The sequence below is a fragment of the Piliocolobus tephrosceles genome, chromosome X (genome assembly GCF_002776525.5).
Source record: "Piliocolobus tephrosceles isolate RC106 chromosome X, ASM277652v3, whole genome shotgun sequence".
Lineage (NCBI taxonomy): Eukaryota > Metazoa > Chordata > Mammalia > Primates > Cercopithecidae > Piliocolobus > Piliocolobus tephrosceles.
Window position 1 is genome coordinate 1558329 of NC_045455.1, and position 25826 is coordinate 1584154.

The 25826-nt window shown below is 42.7% G+C and overlaps 1 protein-coding gene across 1 annotated transcript in view; it reads left to right on the plus strand.

The window, feature by feature from the left end:
• TUBGCP3 (tubulin gamma complex associated protein 3) overlaps nucleotides 1-25826 on the plus strand; it is a 92864-nt gene that overhangs the window by 4957 nt on the left and 62081 nt on the right. The window contains exons 2-5 of the mRNA XM_023217681.2: nucleotides 16114-16221; nucleotides 19527-19594; nucleotides 24425-24502; nucleotides 25392-25609. Of these exons, the coding sequence (XP_023073449.1) occupies nucleotides 16114-16221; nucleotides 19527-19594; nucleotides 24425-24502; nucleotides 25392-25609 (472 nt within the window). The remainder of the gene's footprint in view (nucleotides 1-16113; nucleotides 16222-19526; nucleotides 19595-24424; nucleotides 24503-25391; nucleotides 25610-25826) is intronic.

Below are 25826 nucleotides of genomic sequence, written 5' to 3' on the forward strand. Positions count from 1 at the left end.
ACAATATTTGATGTTAAAAAATTTGATTAGTGGGCATTTTATCTGGTAACTCCACAGAACATTTGATTCATTATTCTTTGATGACATGTTACTAACAATTGGCCTTATGCTTTTGTAATACCTTGCTTCTTTTTTTTTTAATTTTTTTATTTAATTTTTTATTTTTTTTACATTGCTTCTTTAGTACTGTGAAATCAAGGCATAATAGGTACTTGTTACTTTTAATGAGAATTTCATATGAATCACATTTTTATAAGATATCTTTTAAAAAATTAAACAGTTGACTTCAAGGGACCTTCAGAAGCAAAGCACCTACATAAAATGGTGCTTGACAATTTTATAAAGTTAACGTAAGCGTGATTTACCACCTTTTCCAACTTACAACATCTGTGAATTTGCTTGAAACACATACTGCCAGCCAGTCATAGTCAAATCCTGTCTTCATATCCCTGCCTCTCCTGGGAGCACATTTATTTATTATGTCTTTGGGTATTCTTATCATTGGAAGCAGTGTGCTTGATGTTAGTGTTTCAAATCTGTCAGAGGTTACACTTCTTTTCATAGCTACTTTGTAATCCTTTTTCTATGAGGTAAAGAATACATAAAAAGGAATTTATATTAGATAAGTATTTCATCGTAAATGTTCAGGTATGACTACAGTACACCACATATTCGAAGATGATTGCCATAATATGCAAGACCTCTATTGAGTGTACTACAAGCCACTGGCAGAAGGTAAAGGAGTATTGTTTTGGTGATTCAGTACGACAAGTGGTGTTGCTTTGGTTTCATGATTTTCCAAAATGATAAAGAGCTTTTGATGAAGTTCCAAATACCACGCAATCTTCCTTTGGTTATGTAATTACATCATTGGGAAGATCAATGTGTATTACATATGTATTAAGGTATACATTAGCTATGTATTAAAATTTCGGAGTTTCAGGCTTTCAAGTTGTACTTAATGGATTTACTATTTTTAAATAAGTTAAAATTTAAAAATTGTCTTGGTTTAAATTTCTAATATGGTAGCTATGGATAGATACAACCTACATAAACAAAAGCTTTTTGGAGTTCTCAATCTTAATAGTGTAAAGAAGCCCTGAGACCAAAAAGTTTTTTTTTTTTTTTTTTAAACGGAGTCCCCCCTGTCGAGGCCCAGGCTGGAGCGAGGCCCAGGCTGGAGCGTGGTGGCCGAATCTCAGCTCACTGCAAGCTCCGCCTTCCGGGTTTACGCCATTCTCCTGCCTCAGCCTCCTGAGTAGCTGGGACTACAGGTGCCCGCCACCTCGCCTGGCTAGTTTTTTGTATTTTTTTTTTTTTTTTTTTAGTAGAGACGGGGTTTCACCGTGTTAGCCAGGATGGTCTCGATCTCCTGACCTTGTGATCCACCCGTCTCGGCCTCCCAAAGTGCTGGGATTACAGGCTTGAGCCACCGCGCCCGGCCAAATGCCAAAAAGTTTGAGAACCACACATCCAGAGGAATGATTTTGCTGTTTTAGAGCATTGCTTTTCAACTAGAGCCATGCATTGGGATCACCTGTGATTACACAAGAACCTGATGACGTTGATTGCCTGTGGGAAGGGGAACTGGTGGCCAATGGTTGAGAACAGGACTTTTTATGGTATCTAACTTCATGCCTTTTCATTTTAAACTCTCTAAATGTGGGACCTACTCAGAATTAATACTGTGGGCTCCATCTCTAGGGCTTCTGATCCTGTAGGTCTCTGTTGGCGCTTGGCATCTGAAACATTAAAATGCGTGGAAGTTACTCTGACTTGCATCTGGAGTCAAGGATGGCTAGTGGATGTGCTCTGTCCCTCTACTGAGCTCTGTGGCTTACTCCCAACTCTCCCCCGACCCCTCCCCCATCCTTCCGAAAAGCAGGAGTGTGGAACAACTAAGCCACACTGTCGGCGAGAAACAGGAAGGCAGAAACTGAGATCTTCCCAAACAGTTCACCTTTTCTGCAGTTTTTTGAATCTTGAGAAAGCACCCAACTGTGGAGTTTGTGTATTCACTTGAGTCGCATTTATTTTTGTGCCTCTTGAAGTTCGGTTGCCATTTTTAACCTGAGGGTGTATAGAATTTTTGGGGATACAAAGGGCACATTTTTTTTTGCTTTTTTTTTTGAGACGGAGTCTCGCTCTGTCGCCCGGGCTGGAGTACAGTGGCCGGATCTCAGCTTACTGCAAGCTCCGCCTCCCGGGTTCCCGCCATTCTGCTGCCTCAGCCTCCCGAGTAGCTTTGTTTAAAAGCTCTTGGGCCCACATCCAAGTGTCTCTGGAGCCTTCACATTTGGGACTGAGTTCCGCAATTCCAGCTGAGGGTCTTGCCTTGGCTTGTTATCTCTTCTAGTTCTGCTTCTCCTCTGCAGTCAGAGGGTCCTTTCTAGAAAATCAATCTCATCGAATCTGTTGATGGCTTAATTTGTTCTCTACTAATAATCTTCAGGATGAAGACCAAATTATCTTGCTTAAGGTTAAAAATTGGGTGCATTTTTTGAGTTGTGATTTTAATGGCTGTAGTAGATATAGTATGTATTTAAATAATATTTTCAGGTTAATAATAACACAAATAGCTAACATTTACAGAAAACTTAAAATATGCTGGATGTTGTGCTTATACCGTGGTAGAATTACGGTGAACCTCATTTTGTAGATGAGAAAACTGAGACTTTGAGAGATTAAGTAGTTGCTCGCTGTCATCTAGCTAGTAAATTGCGGGGCCGAGATTGGAACCCAGGTTTCTGATTCCACAGCTTGGTATTTTGAATTAATTCATCCCTGCTCTTAAGTATTGAAATCGATGGCGCATTTCTCTGTGTGCTTGATAGAGACAAGTCATGGCCCAGCCCGTGGGATGGCTTCTCACTGCTCCCTGCTCGTGTTGAGAGTGTACAACTCAGCAGCACTGCTCTCTGGTCAGGCAGCGTGCCCTTGCGTTCACTGAAATATTTTCAGAGGATCATTAGAGGAGTCTTCACTCCCCTTCCAGGAACCTGAGAACTGCCCACCCCTCACACACCAGGAGCAGATTAGAGGTGGGAGAACTAGACCACTCCTTAGGTGATTTGTGGCCAAAAAAATGGAGTACTCTATTTTTCGCTCCTGGATTAAGCAGCGTCATTAGAGGTCTACATCTGGACCTTGTCACCTGGGGTTCTCAATGGAGTGACTGGCTGAGTGGCATTTAGAGCCCTGTGGCACAGCCTTCCTGCAGCAGCACTGTCCAGTGCCGCCCTTCCCTGTGGGTTCCCCTCTCTGCTCCCTGGGCTTCTCATGCGGCAGCCTTGGCTGCCAGGCTAACGGCGCTTCCTGCAAGGCCCTCCCTCAGCATCTGCTTCATGAGGTCCTCCTAGTGGTGAGCTGTCATAGTGCCCTCATTTTCTTTGACGCTCTTATCACAGTCTGCCTTGGGTACTTGTGCCACATTTGTTGTGTTTATGTCCGTCTCGTGAACCACTGTGCATCATATTGTTAGGGCCTGATGTGTTTGGCCTATAGTAAGTACTTAGAAGTTATTCATTGAATTACTGTTTGAGTTTATACTTTAAACACTGAACAATATTTTGGGAGTATTTAAACCGGAACTGTGTGGTGGGCGTTGCTTGATTTTTCCCAGCTTATTCTCTGATTACAGGTTCACTAAACAAGGATTGATTGCCATGGCTAATTTCTTTAGTAGTCCGGATTCCGTGCTTTTCCCTTTGAAACACAGAATAAGTAGATTTGGTTTAATAAATAACTGTTGGATTTTGAGAATATTTTATAATCAGCAGGAAGGATAGACTGGAAATTTGGTTGGTCAGAGGACAGGGAGACCCAGGTGTGGCTGAAGAGGTAAGCGGGAGTGAAATGATGACATCCATCTGAGGTGCAGAGAAAGTGAGGAGGCGAGGAGGAGAGTGTTTCTGGCATTGAAGAGTTCCTGACTTTTTGGTAGGAGAAAGCTGAAAAGTATGTAACACACTTGGAGTGCGGATATTTATGTGATGTGCTTGAGTGTGAAAATGGTAACCTAAAAATAATTTTTACTGACTGGGTGTGGTGGCTCACACCTGAAATCCCAGCACTTTGGGAGGCCAAGGTGGGAGGATTGCTTGATCCCAGGAGTTCGAGACCAGCCTGGGCAACATGGTGAGACCCTGTCTCTACAGAAAATATAAAAATAAGCTGGGCGTGGTACATACTTGTAGTCCCAGCTACTTGGGAGGCTGAGGTGGGGGATCACTTGAGCCTGGGAGGCAGAAGTTGCAGGAAGCCGAGATCTTACCACTGCACTCCAGCCTGGGCGACAGAGTGAGACCCTGTCTGGGAAAAAAATAAAAATTTATTTTTTCACCACTGCACTCCAGCCTGGGTGACAGAACAAGACTCTGTCTCAAAAAAAAAAAAAAAAAAATTATAATTGAAAAGTTTCCTTAAAAAGTTGTGTCACTATTTTAGTTAAGAAATTTTTATTTTTTATTTTTTTCCCAGACAGGGAAAAATAAATAAATTTTTTTTTTTTTATGCCATTCTCCTGCCTCAGCCTCCCGAGGAGCTGGGACTACAGGTGCCCACCACCACGCCTGGCTAGTTTTTTGTATTTTTGTGTTTAGTAGAGACGGGGGTTTCACCGTGTTAGCCAGGATGGTCTCGATCTCCTGACCTCGTGATCCGCCCGTCTCGGCCTCCCAAAGTGCTGGGATTACAGGCTTGAGCCACTGCGCCCGGCCTCAATGATACTTTTAATATTTATGAAATTAATTCATACTCTGTAAAAATTCAGAAAGTGTGGAAAAATGTAAGGAAAAAAATAAAAACTACCCCGACCCTGTGACCCCACAAAACATTTTAGGTTTCATTTTGTTCCTTTCCCCCTATGTAGGCGTTCCCTGGATCCTTGCTGACACAGTGCACCTGTGTCTGCTTTAGCTAGCATAGAGACAGAATGATGCGGGGTGTGAGTCCTGAGAGGATGTGGAGAAGAGCAAGCCGGGCGCCAAGCTGGAGGTGAGCTTGGTGTGTTCCAGGAATAGCAGGAGTGAAATGTGGGGAGCGAGGGGCTGGCTCCCTGGGCTGGAGCCAGGAGTTTGGGTTCTGTTGTGAGTGTGATGGGGGGTGAGTGAGTAGAGTGATAATATTTATATTTTAAGAGGATCACTTTGTTGGGTGGATAATTGACTCTAAGGGGGCAAAGGTGGAAGCAGGTGACCAGCTCCTCAGGAGACTTCCTGTAATGGGATGGTAGCTGTGGAGTGATCATATTTGGGATTTGCGTTTAGGAATAGAACGACAGGATTTGCCGATCTAAATAATTACTTAATAGTCTGAAAATGTCTTTATTTCCCTCTGTGCTCCTATTCCCGAACTCTTGGATCATCACTCAGATAGAGATATTTTGGTCTGAAGTGTTTTTCCTCTGCCCACTTTGAAGGTATTCTTTCATGATTGTTGAGAAGTCTGGTGTTCATCCATTTCCTTACTCCTTTGAAGTTGTATCTGGTAGCCTTTAGGATTTTTAAAAAATCTTTTATGTTCTGAAATTTTGCAATAATGTGTCTAGGTGAATTAATTTACCTGAATTAACACTTGGATTAAGCAGAGTCATCAGAGATCTACATCTCTTCAATCTGAGGACTTTTTCTTTTTTTAAAATTTATTTTTTTTAAAACTAGTGACATACTTAGAATTTTTTTTTTTTTTTTTTTTGAGATGGGTCTTGCTGTATTGTTTGGGCTGGTCTCAAACTCCTGGGCTCAAGCGATCCACCTCAGCCTCTGAAAGTGTTGCAGTTACAGGCGTGAGCCACCACGCTAGGCTGACTTTTTTTTAATGATAGAAACATTTTACTATTTTATTCTTCTTCATGATTTCTAACTGTTGTGTCTTTTGTTGTGTTTGATTTTTCCAGGTTGCATTTCAAGTGTCCTTTAGTATCTCCATTCTGCTGTTCAGCCCGTTAAAAAAAATTCTCAGTGTTTAGGTTCACAGTGATTTTCTCTGTACTACCATTTTGCCTTTATGCTGGCAGCCACCGTCCTGTGTCTGTGGATGTCCCCGCTTCTAGAATTTCGTGTAAATGCAGTCATACAGTGTGCAGCCAGAGGTTTTGAGACTTGCTTCTTTCACTTAGCGTAACGCATTTGAGGTGCATTGACTGTGCCCTATCACTAGTTCATTCCTTTTCATTGCAGAGGAGTGTTCCATTGTGTGATGAACCAGTTTATCCGTTTCACCAGTGAGGGACATTTGGCTTGCTTCCGTTTTTGGCAGTTATGGATAATGCTACTATGAACATTCATGGACAGGTTTTTTATGTGAACATAAGTTAGTTTTGTGGGATAAACACCTACAGGTGGGGTTGCTGGGCCTCGGGGCAGGTGCATGCTCATTGTTTTCAGAAGTTGCCAGACTCTCTCCAGTGTGGCTGTGGCTGCTTTGCCTCTGCACCAGCAGTGTGGGAGTGCTCCAGGGATGCCATGGCCCCACTGGCACTCAGCAGTGTTTGTGGTTTTTATCTTAGCTGTTCTAGCAAGTGTGTTGTGATATCTCAGTGTGGTTTTAATTTTCATTTTCCTAGTGATGTTGAACATCTTTGTGTGTGTGTGTTTTGCCATTCATATGTCTTCTTGGTGAATTATCCGTTCAAAACTTTTTTTATGTCTTTGTGTTTTGCAAATATTTTTTTCTCAGTATTTTCATTCTCTTAACAGTGTCTTTTGTAAAGCAAAAATTTTTAATCTCGATGAAGGCCAATTTATGAATTTCTAAAAAAAATGGGTCATCATTTTGGTGTCATGTAGGAACTCTGCCAAACTCAAAGTTGCAAAGATTTCTTCTTTTGTTTGGTTTTATTTCTAAGAGAGGCTTATGTTTTCGTCTTTTATTTGAGTTAATTTTTGTTGGGGTGATCAGACCCAACACGAGGTCGTGGGGGTGACGAAGTCTGGTGGAGTCAAAGGAATGAGAAAAGACAGTTTGATAGAGAAGGTGGGTCGAGGGGTCCATCGCTAAGTACGGAGGCTGTGAAGGTCTCGAGCTCTGGAAGCCCGGACTGTTTATTGGGGGGGATCAAACAAAGAAACAGGTGGTGAGAATGTGGGGTCTAAAGGTCATGTTGCATTAAGCACATGATTTATAGCTGTGATGGTTTAGCATCTGCTCTGCTACTTGAGATAATAGGGAGCAGGTTCTTTTAACTCAAGATACAGTGGATCCTGGGAGAGCGAGGAGCCAGCAAGTCTAGACACATTCCACAGCCACGAGCCCTGGATTCTGTCCAAGCCACGAGGGGTTTTATGCCCTGGGCTTAAATTATGGTGCATCAGGGTAGCCTTCTTCCACCCTTTAGTGCAGAGATTGGTGTTCCGGAGGCCACAAGGGGTTTTAGATCCTGGACCCCAGACATGTTCCAAGACTCTTTTACATGATGTCAGACATGCCCTGCCTCAGCTTCTCCCAACACTCAGCTTTTCCCAACAAATTTTCATACATGGCATGTGATATAGGTTGAAATTCATTTTTGAGTTTACCAAAGAAAGCTTTTCCCCCCTCACATTTTAGTTGCTTTCTTATCTTGAAGACTAAAAGTTTTAAAACAGACCTTTAAAAAATGTTGATGCCATGGCCCCCCACTCCAGACTGATAAAATCAGAATTTGTGAAAAGTGAGTCTTGGCATTAATATATTTAAAAAAAAAATAAATGTTTTATTTTAGAATGATTGCAGACTTACAGAAAAATTGCAAATACAGAGTTTCTGTAAGCCCAGTACCATTTCATCTATTACTAGCATCTCACATTCCCGTGGTGCACTTGTTAGAATTAGTTAATCAATAATGACACACTGGTATTAATGAAGCGCCGTAGTTACTCAGGTTTCCTCCGTTATCACTCAGTGGCCTTTTGCTGTCTCTAGGGTCCCTCTAGGAATGTTCCATTCCGTTGTCTGGTCTCTTTGGGCTCCTCTTGAAATTGACAATTTCTCAGACTTTTTTTTTCGTGATCTTGAGAGTTTTGAGGATTAAAGGTTGTTTGTAGACGATCTCAATTGAGTCTGACATTGTTATCATGACCAGACTGGGGTTATGTATATTTGGGAGGAAGACCCCGAGGTGAAGTGACGTTTTCATCACATCATACGGAGGGTGCCTGCCACCAGGGTGATTCGTCATTCTTGGAGGTGACCTTCCTCGCGTGGCTAAGGTGTGTGTGCCAGGTTTCTCTGCTGTGAGTGACTCTTTTTTTTTCTGCTTGTATTGTGCTCTTTGGAAGAAAGTTACTGTGCCCAGCCCACACTTACAATGTGGAGTTATGTTTTAGCTATTTCCTTGAGAGTGAAGTGTCTACATAAATTACTTAGCCCTTATTATCTTTTAAATTTCTATAAGATCAGTGGCAATACCTCCTGATTCTGTGTCTTGTCTTGTTTTTCTTGGTCAATCTGGTAAAGGTTTATCAATTCTATTGTCATTTTGTTTTTTTTTTTTTTTTTTTTTTAAGAATCTAGTTTTTGGCTTCATTGATTTTTTTTCCTCCCCACCATTTTTTGTTGTAAATTTCATTGATTGCTGTTTTTTTTTTTAATTTCCTAATGTATACTTTGTTCTTTTTCCAGATTTTATTGTGTAAACTGAAATTATTGATTTGAGATCTATCTTCCTTTTTAAAGAAAGCATTTTATGCTATAAATTTTCCTCTAAGGACTGTTTTAGCCACATCTCACATATTTTGATATATTGTGTTTTTATTTTCATTCAATTCATTTTCTAATTTTCCTTGACAGTTTTTATTGCCCATGTATTTTTTTTCAACTTTGTTGAGGTATAATGGATAAATTCAAAATGTATATATTTAAGGTGTGCAATGTGTTGCTTTGATGTATGTATGGATTGTGAAATGATTACCACAGTGAAGCTGGTTAACATGTTCATCAGATCACCTCGGTACCCGTTTTTGTTTGTGTGTGTGTGTGGTGAGAAGAACCTATGATTTACTTGCAGCAGATTTCAAGTACACAATCCATTGTCACCAGCTGCCGTCCCCATGCTGTGCGTTAGGTCTCCAGAACTGATTCGCCCATGACTGCAAGTTTGAAGTGCTTGCTCTTGGAGTAAGAAGTTGCATTGCTTTCTTCTACTGCAACCCCTTGAAAGTGCGTTTACTGCAGTTTGAGGCTTTTCCCTGAGAGATTTCTAGGACCTTTATAGAGAAAGAGAAAGGAGTAGCAGTTTTCCAGTTTGAGGCCTGTTCTCACCTTTCTTCAGACAGCTCAACCTTGCTTCCATTAAATTTTTTAACTGTTCAGAATTATATTCATTCCATGAATTTTTAAGTCTTGTAGTTGTTACTGTGAAGGTGCAATAAAATATAACGATATAAAACAACCTTTTAAAGTTTAATTTAAATAGTGAGAGGGACATATATAATTTTCCTATGACTACAGTAACAAATTACCACAAATTAGTTCATTTATCCCCCTGTGTTTCTGGAGGCCAGAGCCAAAGGCAGTGTTGTGGGCTAACTGCAGGTTGCAGGGCTGGGCTCCCCCTGGAGGCTCTGGGGGGTGCTGCGTCGCCTTTTCCAGCTCTAGTGGCTGTGGCGCTCTTGGCTCATTGGCTCCTTGGCCCGTGTGTGTGTTGACTGACTGCCAGATATTTGGAGATTTTTCAGATACCATTCTGTTAAGGATTACCAGTTTAATTCTGTTAGTGTTAGAGGACATACTTTGAATAATCTTACTGTTTTCTGTTTAATCAAACTGCTTTGTGACCCACAATTCAGTCTGTCCTGAATGTTCCACGGGCGTTTGAATAGATTGTGTGTTGTTTGGTTGTGGGGTGGGCTGTTGTGTGAATACCGATTAGGTTTAGCTGGTTGTTGGTGTTCAAGTCTATATCCTTGCTCGGTTTCTCTTCACTTGCTCTTTTGATTACTGAGAAATGCCCCTTGGTATCTCCAGATGTATTTGTGAATGTCTGTTTTTCCTTTCAGTTCTGTTAGAGTTTGCTTCGTGTGTCTTACAGCTCTGCTGTATGGAGTGTTCACATTTAGAATTGCTATGTCATCTTGGTGAATTGCCCTTTTATCATTTTGTGGTCCCTTCTTTATCCTTGTTAATTTTTCTCAGTCTAAAGTTTACTTTGATAGAAATATAGCCAGTTCACGTTCATTTTGAATAGTGTTTTCGTGGAGTATCTTTCTTCATCCTTTCAGTTTTAAGGATGTCTTTCATCATGTCTCAGCTGGGCTCCTTCTAGACAGCACATAGCTTTAAGGGCTGCCTTTTTCCAGCTTCCTCTTCAGTGCTGCTGCTCTCACTCTGGTTCCCAACACACTTCCTCATGTTCTGGCTAAAATCCAAACCCCCCAGCCTGCCAGCCTTGTGATGGAGTCTTGGGGCCATTATTGGTTCTTGCCAAGTGTGGAATGGGGCCGTCCACTGTGGGGGTGCCCCTGAGTGAAGGTGGAAGGGGCCGGTAGCCTGGCGCAGGGCTGGGAGAGCTGTGGTGCTTCCTCCCTCCCTCCCCACCGGGGCCCTGGCTGGGGAGACTGGGCCTGGATTGGAGGTGTTTCAGTCTTCGCGTGTTTGTGGTTTGGGTTTTGGAGTGTTACCCAGCCCCAGCTGGTGTCATAGACAGCAGACACATAAACAAAATATCAAAAAGCAAAAATGGGGGAAGTCACTCCAGGTTTTCCTTTGATCCATGAGTTTCATACCCAGTCTGCTCCTCTTACCCATTGTTCAGAGTCTTTTTAGAGGTGTTTTATGTAAATTTGCCAGAATTTTACATTTTTTGCCATCAGTAGTGGAGTGTGCTTACTCTGTCTTGACTGAGATGACTTCTGTCTGTAGTTCCTTCTTTCAAGTCAATCCTGTTTATTTTCTTTACATCTTTCAGGGATTCTTCAGTTTCTGTTTCACCAAGAGTGCCCTTCTTAGATCCACTTTTCTGGTTTTGTTTATATCTTCCTTAAATCCTTTCTTACATTTCTGGGGATTTTGGATTCTCTATGGATTGGGCAGGGGGAGCCACACTGGGAGCTCAGAGTGCCCACTTGAAGGTTCTCTGTGGATTGGGCAGGGGACGCCGCACTGAGCTCAGACTGCTCACTTGGATTTCCAGGTGCCACTCATAGTTCCACTTCCTTCCTCGGATAGAGAACAGTGTTGGCTTTTGCTGGCAGATGCAGCTGGGCACTGCCCTGTTGGGCTGCTCCTTTGCATCTCAGGTTGAACTGGGCCCAGCACTCAGCGGTCAGGGGCACGGGGATCTGGAGGTATCCACTGGTGGCCTGACTTCTGGGGTCCTGAGAGTTGGGTACAGAGGCAGAGGCCATCCCACCCTGGGAGCAGCTCCAATTCACTTCTCGAAGTGATTGCTTTACTCGGAAGGTGGAGGCTTTCCTAAATATTTCTTCTTGACCCTTGACGTTCTTTTGCTGCTGAGATTGTAGTAGGGAACCATTCTTCTCCCAGATCCCTTGTACTGAGGGTGGGAGTTCCTCAGATTGGGAGTTTGCCTCTGCAGAGATGAGAGCCTGGATTTTTTCATGGGGCTAAGGCAGTTTCTGTGAACCATGTAACTTCCCAGCCCCTTCCCTTATCATCCTTTCTGTCTTGTGTGACTTCTTTGGACATCTGTTGCACTCCAGGTTTCTCCCTCCCTGCTTCTGCCTGGCCTGATCTGGTGATTTCCTTCTCTTGGCTGACTTAATTTCCATCTTTTTGCCTTTTTGTTTTTGAGAGACTTCTTCAATTTTAAATACAAGCTTTCTACTTATTTTAAAAAACATGTCTTCATACTTTTAATATTCAAGAGCTTGTCTTCTCCGAATTATGGCATCCTGTTTTATTTCATGGATGTGTTATGTCTAATCTCGTAGGCCATTATAGCTTCTTTGTTTTTGTGCATATTCCCCCCATTTTCTTATTTACTATGTGGTTACTTTTTCTTAGAGTTTCCTTTTTTCCTTCTTGTGTTTGTCTCTTTTTTGTGTTAGATGATGCCCTCGGGTGTCTGGTGATACCTGTTCTTTTCATCTTTAAGAGTGGAGTTGTTGGAAGGTCTTGGCTAGGGCAGCATTTGCCTAGTGATGAGCTTCCTTGTGGAGGACAGGCACGTGTCATCTTATTGTCCTTTATGGATACTGTATTATTTGACAATTGGGAGGTTTTTGGCACCCTGTGTTGAGCAAAGTCTTTAGGCACCATTTTTCCAACAGCATGTGCTCACTTTGTATCTCTGTGTCATATTTGGAAACTCTCACAGTATTTCAGACTTTTTCATGTTATTATATCTGTTACGTTGATGTGTAACTTGTCTTTGATGCTACTATTATAATTGTTTTGGGGTGCCATGAAGTCACAGACTTAATCAAAAAATGTTGTGTATGTTCTGACTGCTCTGTCAACCAAGGGTTCCCTGCCACGCCCCCTCTCCTCAGGCCTCTCTGTTTCCTGAATCACAGCAATATTGAAATTAGGCCAGTTAATAGCCTTACAGTGACTTTTTACTATTTAAATGAAATTAGTAATCAACAGAAAACCAAACACCACATGTTCTCATTCATAAGTGGGAGTTGAACAGTGAGAACACATGGACAGGGAGGGGAACAACACACACCAGGGCCTGTTGGAGGGCGCGGGGGTGAGGGCGGGAACTTAGAGGATGGGTCACTAGGTGCCGCCTACCAGCATGGCACACGTGTACCTGTGTAACAAACCTGCACGTTCTGCACGTGTATCCCGCTTTTTGTTTTTTAGAAGAAATAATAATAAAAGAAATTAGTGTTCAAGTGAAATGAAGCGTAACACGTCTCTCACTTGAAATCAAAAGCTAGAAATGGTTAAGCTTAGTGAGGAAGGCATACCAAAAGCTGAGATACGTGAGAATCTAGGCCTTTTCTGCCAGTTAGTCAAGTTGTGATTGAATAGGAAAAGTTCTTGAAGGAAATTACAAGCGCTATTCCAGTGAACATAGGAGTAACACATTGAAACAGCCTTATTGCTAATACGGAGAAAATCTGAGTGGTCTGGATAGAAGATCAGACCAGCCACAGCATGCCTTTAAGCCAAAACCTAATCTCGAGCAAGACACTAACTCTGAAGGCTGAGAGAGGTGAGGAAGCTGCAGAAGAAAAGTTTGAAGCTGGCAGGGTTTTTTAGTTTATGAGATTGAAGGGAAAAAGCTGTCTCTGTAACGTAAAAGTGCAAGATGAAGCATGATGGAGAAGCTGCAGCAAGTCATCCAGATCTAACTGTGATCATTGAGGAAGGTGGCTACTCTAACAAGAGATTTTCAGTGCAGGTGAAACACCCTTCTATTGGAAGATGGCATCTAGGACTTTGATTGCTAGAGAAGAGAAGTTAGTGCCTTCCTTCAGAGCTACAAAGAACAAGCTGCCTCTCTTATCTGGGGCTCAGGAAGCAGGTGACTGAAGTTGTTGAAGCCAGTGCTTGTTGACCATTCCAGAAATCCTGGGGCCCTTAGGAGTTATGCCGAATCTACTCTTCCTGTGCTCTAGAAATGAAATGACAAAGCCTACGTGACAGCGCATCTTTTTATAGCATGGTTTACTGAATATTTTAAGCCTACTGTTAAGGTCTACAGCTCAGAAGAAGATTCCTTACCGCTCGTTGAGAATGCATCTGGAGTTATTTTCATGTCTGCTTACACGCATCTGTCCTGCAGCCCATGGGCCAAAGAGTAACTTCACCTTTCAAATCTTTTCACTTAAGAAACACATTTTATAAGGCTATGGTTGCCATAGATAGTGATTCCTCTGATGGATCTGGGCAAAGTAAATTGAAAACCTTCTGGAAAGGATTCATCATTCTAGGGTTAAGATCATTTGTGATTCATGGGGGGAGGTCAAATTGTCAGCATTAACAGGAGTTTATGGGAGGAGGTCAAATTGTCAGTATTAGCAGGAGTTTGGAAGAAAGTGATTCCAGCCATCATGGATGACTTTGAGGGTTCAAGCCTTCAGTGGAGGAAGGAACTGCAGATAGGGTGGGAATAGCAAGAGAAGTAGAATTAGAAGAGAATCTTGAAGATGTGACTGAACTGCCACAATCTCATGATAAAATGTGAACGGGTGAGGAATTGCTTCTTGTTGATGGGCAAAGAAAGTGGTTTCTTGAGATGGAATCTACTCCTGCTGAAGTGCTGTGAACATTGTTGAAATGACAGCAAAGAATTTAGAATGTTACTTAAACTTAGTTAATAAAACAGTGGCAGGGTTTAAGAGGATTGGCTTCGGTTTCAAAAAGAAGTTCTACTGTGGGTAAAATGCTATCAAACAACATCACATGCTACAGAGAAATCTTTCACGAAAGGAAGAGTCAATCGATGTGGTCAACTTCATTGTTGTCTTATGTTAAGAAATTGCCACAGCCCCTCCAGTCTTCAGCAGCCACCGCCCTGGTCAGTCAGCAGTCGTCAGCATCAAGGTGAACCCCTCCGCCTGCAAAAAGATTGCGACTTGCTGAAGGCTCAGATGATGGTTAGCATTTTTAAGCAAGAAAGTATTTTTGAATTAAGATGTGTATATGTTTTTTTCTTTTTAGACATAATGCCATTCCATACTTAATAGACCATGGTATATTAAACCTAACTTTTATATGCACTGGGAAACCAAAAAGTTTCATGTGACTCACTGTTTGTGATATTTTCTTTAATGTGGTGATTGGAACCAGTTGTGCGGTATCTCTGTGGTCTGCCTGAATTGGACTAAGACCCATCTGCTTGTTGGGGATCCCCACCCATCACCATCTGTCTCTCTTTTCTCTTGGGCTAATCAGTTTTACCATAAACAAATTGTGCATCCTGGCGTTCTGGGAAGGACTGGGGGTCCCTGAGTTGTCTGTTACCTTTACTTAGTGACTGGGGCTACCTTAGTGTCCATCCAGACCAGGCTTGCTGGGCGGGTCTCAGTGGTTGTCTGGCAGTGTGGGATTGGGTGGAGGACCCAGGAGTCTCTTTCTATCCAGACTTGCAGCCGGGTCTCCCCCTTCAGCCCTGCTTGCTCATGCGTCCTGAGAGTATCCAGTTCCTTCCTTTCCTGAGCCTGCTTGGGCTCTGCAGTGGGAACTGTATTTCTTCTTGACATTTGTTCCTCCCACTCCCCTCTCCCCATTCTTAATCTGACAGACATTTAGTGTTCAGGTTTCATTGTCCTCTTGAATCAGTTACCACACATCCGTCTGCAGTCCAGCTTCTCACATTTTTTGACTTCTGATTCCTTTCTGCCTTGTTTTCTTTGTCCTTGTTGGTTTATGCTTTTAGTTTTAAAAACTCCTTTATCCTCAATTTTATGATGTTTTTGAAGGGAGTGGAGGCACATGTGTTTAAGCTGTCATCTTCGAAGATCTAGAGGTGCAAATGCAAATTAACTGTTTTGACTGTTGAGTGACCCTCTTCTGGCTTTTTGTGTTTGTTGACCTGGGAGCTTCTCAGAGGCTCTCTTGACCCGGCCTCCTCCTCATGTTCATGTATTGGGATGTGCCCTTTCTGTTCCTTTTCTTTTCATGATTTTCTTTTCATGAACCAGTTTGTTTTCTGTCATCTAGAATTTTTCAGACTGTCTGGTGTGTTACTGTTCTCATTCTTATTTTATTTTATTTTTTTATTTTTTTATTTTTTTGAGACGGAGTCTTGCTCTGTCGCCCGTGCTGGAGTGCAGGGGCCTGATCTCAGCTCACTGCAAGCTCCGCCTCCCGGGTTTACGCCATTCTCCTGCCTCAGCCTCCAGAGTAGCTGGGACCACAGGCGCCCGCCACCACGCCCGGCTAGTTTTTTGTATTTTTAGTAGAGACGGGGTTTCAGCGTGTTAGCCAGGATGGTCTCGATCTCCTGACCTCGTGATCCGCCCGTCTCGGCCTCCCAAAGTGCTGGGATTACAGGCTTGAGCCACCGCGCCCGGCCTCTCATTCTTATTTTAAATTGAACTCTTACTCATTCATTCTGTTTTGATTTCTTAATAGCTTTTCTGTCCTCTCAGTTAAGACCTCGGGGAAATGGAAGCTAGATGTTATTACTAGTTCACTGTTCTTGAACTGGAAGCTTTAGGTGACCAGAACTTAACCTGGTTGGTAACAATCCACATCCTTTTGTTTGCCTTTCAGCTGATGTGGCCCAGCAGTTCCAGTATGCTGTGCGGGTGATTGGCAGCAACTTCGCCCCAACTGTTGAAAGAGATGAATTTCTAGTAGCTGAAAAAATAAAGAAAGAGCGTACGTATTTTTCTTAAATGTCATGTGGTGGATTCTTAAACTTGTCAGAGCTTAAGCAGATGTATGTATGCATGTCTGTAGGTGTGTATGTAGTTCCCAAGCACATTTTAATATTGGTACAAAATAAGGACAAGTCAATTCTGTTGTAGAGTCAGAACTATTAGAACATACTACTTTAGAATGTTTAATTCTGGAATGGTGCATAAAACTTTTGCAAGTCTTGGCACCTTAGAGAAGGAAGCTTTCCATTTGTTAGTTCTTGGCTGGCGAGTAGATTATCTGATTATCCCTGGCAGGGCTCTGCCGCCCTGCTTCGCCTCTGGAGAGCCTGAGTGGGAAGCTCGGCTCTGAGTAATGAGCCGCCACACATGAGCAGTCCTGTTTGAAAGGCGGTTTTTGCAGGTGGCCAGCTCTCCATCCTTATAGTTCTCTGGGCTGTATAACCCAAACACAGTGGTGCTTTTCAGTTGGCCTAGAAAAGAGGCCTGCGCGAAGGTCAGTGCATTTCCTTGCTGGGCCTGCCCATTAAACTGCCCAAGTGGGGTAGGTGTTGGCCTTGGGTCTCAGTAATAACTCCTTCTACAAGTTCATTTGCCCTTGGGTCTCAGTAATAACTCCTTCTAGAAGCCCATTTGGCCTTGGGTCTCAGTAATAACACCTTCTAGAAGTCCTGCATGGCACAGTTTTCCACACCTGGTGGTTGCATTATGAACTGTGTTTGGTCCATGGTCTGTGGAGGTCCCATTTTAGAACTGTGTGACCGCACTGGATGGCAAGTCAGCTGGGGATAGAGTTGAAGGTGTGACCCAGAGAACTTCACCTAAACATAGTTCAGGGCTGGATTAGCAGTGGAAGTCTGAAATGATCCATCTGCTGTTACGATGCAGAGCACTGGGGAATAAAAATGGGGTATTTAAACTGCTGTTAACGTATTAAAATTTATTTTCCTCAATGTCTGTAAAACAACATGAGAATATTATACTCTCCCTGAAACCTAAACCATTTTACCCATTTGAGATGATTACTGAGGACTCCAGCAGTTAGGTACTGCATTAACAGCCCGTTTCCTTTACAAACTCACATTTCATGGCCTCAGGGTGAGCATATTACACGTATTTAAACATGCTACTATCCATGTGTCAGTAGCTAAAAATCAAGTTCGTTTAAACTCGTACTTAAAGAACTGACAGCTACATTGCTGCAATGGATATTCAAGGGAGTCTGGGATTTTCCTTTTAAAGAAGAAAACTGCAACAGTGTAGAGTTTGTGTTTGCTGTGTGTGTTGTGTTTTGAGATTAAGGCATGTTGTGTGTTGACTGACTCGGGTGCCTCTGGGGTGTCCCCAGCAGTTGTCCCCAGCTCTTGGGAACCTCCAGTGAGCACCACCTCCTTCAGCACCTATAGTCGTATCCTGTGATGGACACTGTTTGTCATGTTTTACAAATGCGTAGACATTTGAAATTTGATTACAGTTGTTGATAGATTAGTTGAGTTATGCTAGCTCTGCTCTCTGGAATAATACAAAAAAGTTAATTTTCCATTTGATATAACCGACCTCGAATATAAAGTGCTAGTGTTCTATATTGAAACAAATTGCAAAAGTGAACATGTGTGACAAACATTTTCCACAGTGGCAGGTGGGGTACATTGTAACTGGAGATGTGTTATAATTTAATAGAGAAGCAATTTAATATAGAGACATCACTTATTTGTAAATACTTTGTGTTCATTTTTCTTATTTTATTGTGCTGTGACTGTACTGCATGTATGAATTAGTGCCAATCTCATTCTATAGAAAGAGCATCACTTGCTTGATTTCATGGTTGTAATTGGAGTCTGTTTATGTGTTGTAAATACAGTAAATTATATCAAATTTTAATTGCATTCATTTTGTTTAATGCATTTTACATAGTGTATTTTAAGATAGCTTTCCTTTTCTATATAGGAAGAGTCGAATGTACAGTTACGATTAGATTATGTAATCTCTGGTATGTGCTTCAGACCAAAATCCTTTTTTAACTAAAGAGTATGGGGTTGTCTGTAAAGTCAATCATTGTCTTCGTACAAATGAATTAGAACATTTAATGCTAAATGTGATTGATGAGCTTTTTATAAAGTCATACTACTAAAATGGGATAAATACAAAGGTTCATTAGAGAGTGTTGAAATTACAAGTTAGCCTTTGAAAGTGGCACCTTTTCTAGTGGGTGTAACAGCTTCTTTGAGAGGCGGCCGGGCGCGGTGGCTCAAGCCTGTAATCCCAGCACTTTGGGAGGCCGAGACGGGCGGATCACGAGGTCAGGAGATCGAGACCATCCTGGCTAACACGGGGAAACCCCGTCTCTACTAAAAAATACAAAAAACTAGCCGGGCGAGGTGGCAGGCGCCTGTAGTCCCAGCTACTCGGGAGGCTGAGGCAGGAGAATGGCGTGAACCTGGGAGGCGGAGCTTGCAGTGAACTGAGATCCGGCCACTGCACTCCAGCCTGGGCGACAGAGCGAGACTCCGTCTCAAAAAAAAAAAAAAAAAAAAAAACAGGTTCTTTGAGAGGCACCTGCGCACAGGTGGTGTTTGCAGTGTTGTAAATGTGAGCAAAGTGAGTTCTTTTCCCCCAGGGAACCCAATATGACCGCAGCTTCTCCTCCTTCATGGAACAGAGCATAGAATGAACTTCTCATTTGCTGCAGCTGCTTTCAGATAATTTGTAAGTGTAGCTGGAACAGCCAAAGACATTTGTTAATCAGATGAATTGGTGGGTGAAAATTAATAAGCTATTTTGAATTTTATTTTGAAACAGTAATTGATATGACATTTAATACTAAAACAAGGTGAAATTTGGCTGTGTATCTTAATAAAAACGTTTAGGATGTGTAGTTTCCAAGTGGAATGAATGACCATGAATATTGTACTTGTTTACTGCCCTTGGATTCAGGATTCCTGGTATTTTCACTTTCCATCCCTACCTCCAAGTGACTACTGTTAACTAGTTACAGTGATCATAGTTTGCCTTACTGTTGATTAATATTTGTAGATGGACTGTAAGTAATCCCATTATTTCTATTACCTAATTTTCACATAAACTCTTTGATCCCAGCCTAATATTTTCCATACTTTACAAATGTCAGGGAGGTTAGATGAATTGATCGGATTCATAGAGCTTAAAAGTTGCTCATCATCTAATTTGACAGTGGCTTTTGACTCTGAATTCATCACTTGGGAGTTATGTTATTGTAGGTGAAATAGTATCATACAATGAATTTTGGTGTTTGTAATTACTACGCTTATTTTCTTTCTGTCTTTTCAGTTATTCGACAACGAAGAGAAGCAGATGCTGCATTATTTTCAGAACTCCACAGAAAACTTCATTCACAGGTACAGTGCAGAATTCTGGAAGTCATTAGACTCGTTGAGGATATGATGAGTGGTATAGGAACCTTTGAATGTTTTTTGTGGTATCTTGTTAAACTTTTCTATAATTGGTAATTGCTTTTAATTGTAGATTGTATTTGCTTTTTTGTGTGAGCTTCAGTATTAGAAGTTTTAGCTGGATTTAGTGCTAAATTGCTTATAAAGATGAGTGAAGCTACAGTGGGAAAGTCAACAGAGTTTGTGAGTTTGTATTGTAGTCGCTTAAATACACTGCTAGGAGGAAGCACATTGGTAGAAGTCTTGACTTATCTTCATACAATAGCTAAACTTTGATTGATAAACTTATTCATTGGGTCCTAATTTGCACTGCCATAGTGAATAATGAAAAAATTGATTTTGAATGTGGTTGGATATTGATACTTGAAAATGAATGATTTTTCTAACCTTTTTTGTTCTTTTGAGATGCGGTTTCGCTGTGTTCCCCAGGCTGGTCTCAAACTCCTGGGCTCAAGCGATCCTCCTGCCTGGCCTCCCAAGTAGCTGGGGCTACAGGTGCATGCCACCAAGCGCAGCCTTGTATTTTCATAAACGGTTTTGGCAGCCTGGATGCCAATACATTAATTGAATCGTAGGGTGAGATTTTTGTGAATTCTGACTATAAAGGAACTTAGTTCATCCAGCTTTCTTTCCTTTTATGGAGAAGAAAGTGAATCTAGAGAGGTTTAGTGCTTTATGCAACAAATACTACTAGTGTTACACAGTGAAAATGATTGAGTTAGGCCTGATGCTGCTGGTAATTAAACTTCCTCTGTTGTTATATTGTGCTCTTGAAACACGCTTAGTTCATTTGCTGCCCATTTTGATTCCTTAATTGTTTGACTTGGATTCACTGTTTTAAGCATGCTTTTTTCCATAATATTTGTGATATTATCTTTGTAATGTTTACAGAGTAAGAAATAGGAACCTTTTTTGTCCATTCATTTCCAGGCAAATTATTTCAAACTGCTGTATCATTTGCTTTTCTTAAATCTTTCTCCATTTTTAAGACCGTTTTCTACACACTGAATGTTAAAAAGATTTGCTTATTGGATACCATATTTCTTCAGATTCTTAGCCTTACCGAGGTCCCCAAAGGGAGATTTCATCTAGTAAAAGCTGTTGTATTTGTTAATATCAGCCATTGGATGAAAACATATTTAGACACCTTGTGACTTAGAATGGTTGTTTTCCAAAATTTTGTTGGGAGCTCTGAATGTTTCTTCCTAAATACCAATGTTAAATAGTGGCCTGCTTCCTAGGGCTTGCCCCCAAAACTGACTTGCTTGGCTTTTTCATTGCATGACTGAAACATGATGAAAAATACTAAGAAGTAGTAGTATAAGACCAACGATTAAACAAAGTAGAATAGCAGATTCAGGTTAGTAGCCATTCCATCATTTTACCAAAAATGGCTCTGCAGAAGTGTGAAGGTTGTTGATCCTATTTTTTAAATCTTGTCTTAGTCAGGGCCCCATGTGTGGGTGTGCTGTGCAGACCACGGGAATGAGAGGTCAAAGGTGCAGTCGACTGTTTGCTCTTGTTGTTGTTAGACCTGGAGGGAAGGAGTCGGGAACGGAAGGAGGGTCCAGGTTGACATGGAGATGGGAGTAGAGTGCCGTGGTGTTCTTGAGTTGGGTCTGAAGCATGGCTGAGCAGGAAAGGCCGAGTGGGGAGGATGGCTTATGAGGGGAGTAGAACAAGAACATTGTGCAGCTGGACTGCCCAGGCAGGGCTGGGGCCTTGAGGGCAGGGAATGAATGACGTGCAGGTGCTGTGGCCACATGGTAGGTGGTGCCCTGTTGACGAGGGGTGTTCTGGTATGGCAGTGCCGGGAAAGCTGAGATCAGCCCTTGTGCTGGGCACTAAGCAGCTGCTTTGCAAAGATGTTTATTTGGTGTTCCTCTAGCTCTTACCATATCCTGATAAGACTTTCTTCATGTACAATTCAGTTTGTGCACAGTTTTAAAAGTTTTATACCTGAACTTGTGGTCCTGTGGTTTCAGAGTCTGAGGTGGCGGGTCTGAAGTGGTTTCGGATGGCTAAAAGCATCTGTACTGCCAGAGTGGTGGGAACGATCTGGTTTCCCCCACCAGATCTCTCCTCTACCCACTCCTGCCCCCTCTGAGCTCTGTAGGCCTGGTGGATTGTACTCCCGGCCTCTTGCTGTGTGTCTCCCGGTTGGCTTCAGCTGGAACTGGCTTAAGCCCCAGGGTAAATCCAGAGTTGGGAGAGGGTTGACACCAAACTGTCATCTCCCCTGCTGCTGGGCAGCTATTTGTCAGTGGCGTAGCTGTGCCCACAGCTCCTGAGGGCAGGCGCTGCCCTGTGTTGGGCCCTCCTGGAGCCTGCGGCTATTGTCTCCAGCCCTGATCCCTCTGGTCTCAGGGTCATTAGTGGCTTCTGACTGGTGGTGTTCCCCTAGTGGGTCCTGGCTGGGGGTGTTCCCATACTGCCTCACCGTCTCCTGTGGTTTCTGTCCACACCTTCGTATCAAATGGTCTTCAGCAGACTGAAGAGATCCTGGGTGTTTTATAGTTGCTCTTTTTATAGTTAAAAAATGCTGCCTCCTCCTTTATGTCACTTGCTAGGTTTTTGGTGCATAATTTTGTTCATTTTTGAAATTTCTCCACCCTTCACCCTCAAATACATCTTTGCTAAAATAAAATCTGAGATTTTTAACCTAGCAGTTTCTTAGTGCAAAGGTAGAACATTTCCTGCTGTCTTTCTCTTCACCTACTGGTCGTTTCACTCAGAGACTCCCTGAAAACTCCCACAGGTTCTCACAACTTGGCATCCTCTGAGCTGAAGGGAGCATTGCGCCTTATTCCACCCTTCTGGGCATCCGTTCACATCCACCTGCACGCTGCATGCTCTTTCTTCTGTGTTCTCTCTTTTGGTGAATGACAGCACCATTGATCTTGTCCCCATGAGAACCTGAGTGTCATCTTGACTCCCCAGCCATACCTCTCGTTTGGAGTTGGACAGACCTGGGTGTGAACCCTGCATGTAGCTCTGTGATTTGGGTGAGTTATTCATGTTTGCTGTCCTTCGTTCTCTCATTTGTGGCATGAAGAGAACAAGCCCTGTCATAGTGTGGTTGTGACGATGACAGGATTTAATGCGTGGAAAGAGCTAAAGGTTGGCGGCCGCTTGGCTCCTTGGTCCTGGGCCTGAGTGCCTGAGCCTCACGAGCCCCTGATGCCGGCTTGCAGGGACTCGCCAGGGACATGTGCCTGAGCACACACTCAGCTCACTGTATTGCATTCAGCTGCTCGCATCTCCCTCCAGATGACAGCAGTCTTCCTCTCACGTTGTCCCCTCCAGCCAGTTCGTCACTTCTCCAGCCAGTTCGTGACTTGTGTGGTGATGGTGCCTCTCCCCGGACGTCCTTCGCAGGCTTCCTGCTGTTGTCTTTACCTCCAAATCCAAGTTTCTTGGTGCAGCGTGGAGGCCTCATTCCGACGTCAGCTTCCCTCCTGACTCCTGGCCTTTGTCAGGTTGCTGTGTTCACCTGTCTGTCCCTCTGCACGGTCCGTCTTTCTAGGAGACTCGAGTCTCCTGCAGGAGCCCTGTCGTGAGCTGTGAAGTGCCGTTTGACACGTTGCATCTGCCCACTTGTCTGTTGCCTGTGATGAGACACGCTCCATCAGGGCTGGGTCTGTTTCTTATCCTTGTGGCCCTGGCTGGGGAATTAGTTGAGTTTCTGAAAAAGCCTATGTCAACCAATTTTTTGAAGTTAGACAGTAATTTAAATACCTGGGATGAGCTTACTTTTAAAATAAACTTTTCAGAGAATGTGTTATGTAATGGAAAGTTTACATAATATAAGCAATCATCTCGTCATTTGTTTTGTAAATAAAGGTACTTACATATTGTAGCCTGAGCATGCAAAAGGTAAGGCTGTATGAATAGAGTGTACTGAGGTTTGGCTGCTGTTACATTTGTGAATCAGACTGGTGTGATACACAATTGGAAATTAATGAACTCTGTGTGATGACCCTTGCATAGAAACCTGTGGGTTAGTTATCTTGACAACTAAGTGCTTCAGACCCATATTTTTTTTTTTGAGACAAAGTCTTGCTGTCTCCCAGGCTGGAGTGCAGTGGTGCGATCTCAGCTCATTGCAACCTCTGCTTCCCAGGTTCAGCGATTCTCGTGTCTCAGCCTTCCAAGTAGTTGGTAGTACAGATGCATGATGCTATGCCTGGCTAATTTTGTATTTTTAGTAGAGATGGGGTTTTGCCATGTTGGCCAGGCTGGTCTCGAACTCCTAACCTCAGGTGGTCCTCCTGCTTTGGCCTCCCAAAGTCCTGGGATTACAGGTGTGAGCCCCTGTTCCCGGCCCAGACCTACATCTTGACTTTAGGTACACATGATGCTGAGACTAACTTCTGCTCGTGGCTTAAATGGGATGTTGATAAAGGAAAAAATAATTCACATATTTTTATGATGGCTTTGTCTCATAATTATGGTTTTGGGGACATTGTAAGAATTATTTCAGGGGAGACGATACTGTTATTCAGCAATAAGGTAACTTAAAAAACTCTTCTTATTGGGGACTTTAGAGCTAGTTAATAGGGGAGCGAAAGACCCAAGGGTGGTTGCATGAGGACATTTGCTTCCGCCTTCGGATGGGTGGCACTGTTGAAAATACTTATGAACTGTTAGATTTGACGTCACTATGTGAATTTTGAAATGCATTTCTAGTTTGGAAATGCAGTTCAGGAAAGAGGAAAATAAGACTGGAGAGTAATATAAAAATCGTTCTTTTAATGTTAACTTTTTTCCAAACAGGGAGTTTTGAAAAATAAATGGTCAATACTCTACCTCTTGCTGAGCCTCAGTGAGGACCCACGCAGGCCGCCAAGCAAGGTAAGCGGCTTTGCCTTCGCGTTTTCGGGTCTGTCAGGACACCCTTGGCAGACTTTGATAGGAAACGGCTTCTGCAGCTAAGAAAATTGTGCTAGGAAAGCAACAAGCTTGTCTGGTCATGGAAGGTCCAGAGATTTCTTTGACTTTTTCTTTTTAAGCGCGTTTTCAGTCAGCATGCAGTTTCTTGAAGATGTTTTTCAGAATTTTGTTGTTCAGACAACAATGGGTGATTAAATAGAGAATAAATGGTCAGTTTTCAAGATGTTTACTTTGTGAAGTTACTGATATTGGCACCAATTGGTACTTCTTTAGGAGTTTTTCATGCTCTCAGTTGTGAGCGTTCCTTACTTTTGTGCCAGTGAAACCCTGTCATCACCGGGCTGAGTGTCTGTCCCCTGCAGTATGTCAGAGTGATTCTGGTGCTCTGTGCCCCAGAGTCTGCTCTAATAAAGTACCCACCAGAGACCCAGGAGTGCAAAGAGGTTGAAGCGTGTCGGTGAAAGAGTTCTGTCTATTGCTAAAGGCTTCGTCTGAGCAATCATTATATATTAACGTACATGTAAAGCATATAGATATGAATAGATAGAGGCAGTCATTATTTAATAATGCCTAACTTTAAAAAATATTTAAGTTTCAGTTTGTTTGAATCAGCATGTGTGTTTAGTTATCAGACAATGTAGTAGTTGTTGGAGTTCAGAAAATTTTCTAAAACTTGATCAGTTTAGGCATATTTCAAAAGCATAACGTCTAATTTATTGTTTAATGAAGTATGGAATCCAAATCCATTTACAGAAATAGAAGGAAAATCTGAATATAAATGACCTTTTTAGGTTTCGGAAGACTGTTCTGTAATTTTCTGTCTCTGCTCTCAGTGTGTTTCTCTTTTCAGGTTTCTAGCTATGCTACGTTATTTGCTCAGGCCTTACCCAGAGATGCCCACTCAACCCCTTACTACTATGCCAGGCCTCAGACCCTTCCCCTGAGCTACCAGGATCGGAGTGCCCAGTCAGCCCAGAGCTCCGGCAGTGTGGGCAGCAGTGGCATCAGCAGCATCGGCCTGTGTGCCCTCAGCGGCCCTGCGCCTGCGCCACAATCTCTCCTTCCGGGGTAAGGCCACGCTGATGTGCATAGATTCTCTGTGTGTTAGAAACAGAGACTCCTGCAGGTTGTTAACCAGACATCGGTGTTCACCCGCAGTGTCAGTGTCAGCGGGCTTCGTACGTGCCAGACAGCGTTCTGGGCACTGTGTCTGACGCTCTCCGTCTCTGAGTGTTACTCCTCTTCACAGCCGTGTCACCCCTCTTCACAGCCGTGTCACCCCTCT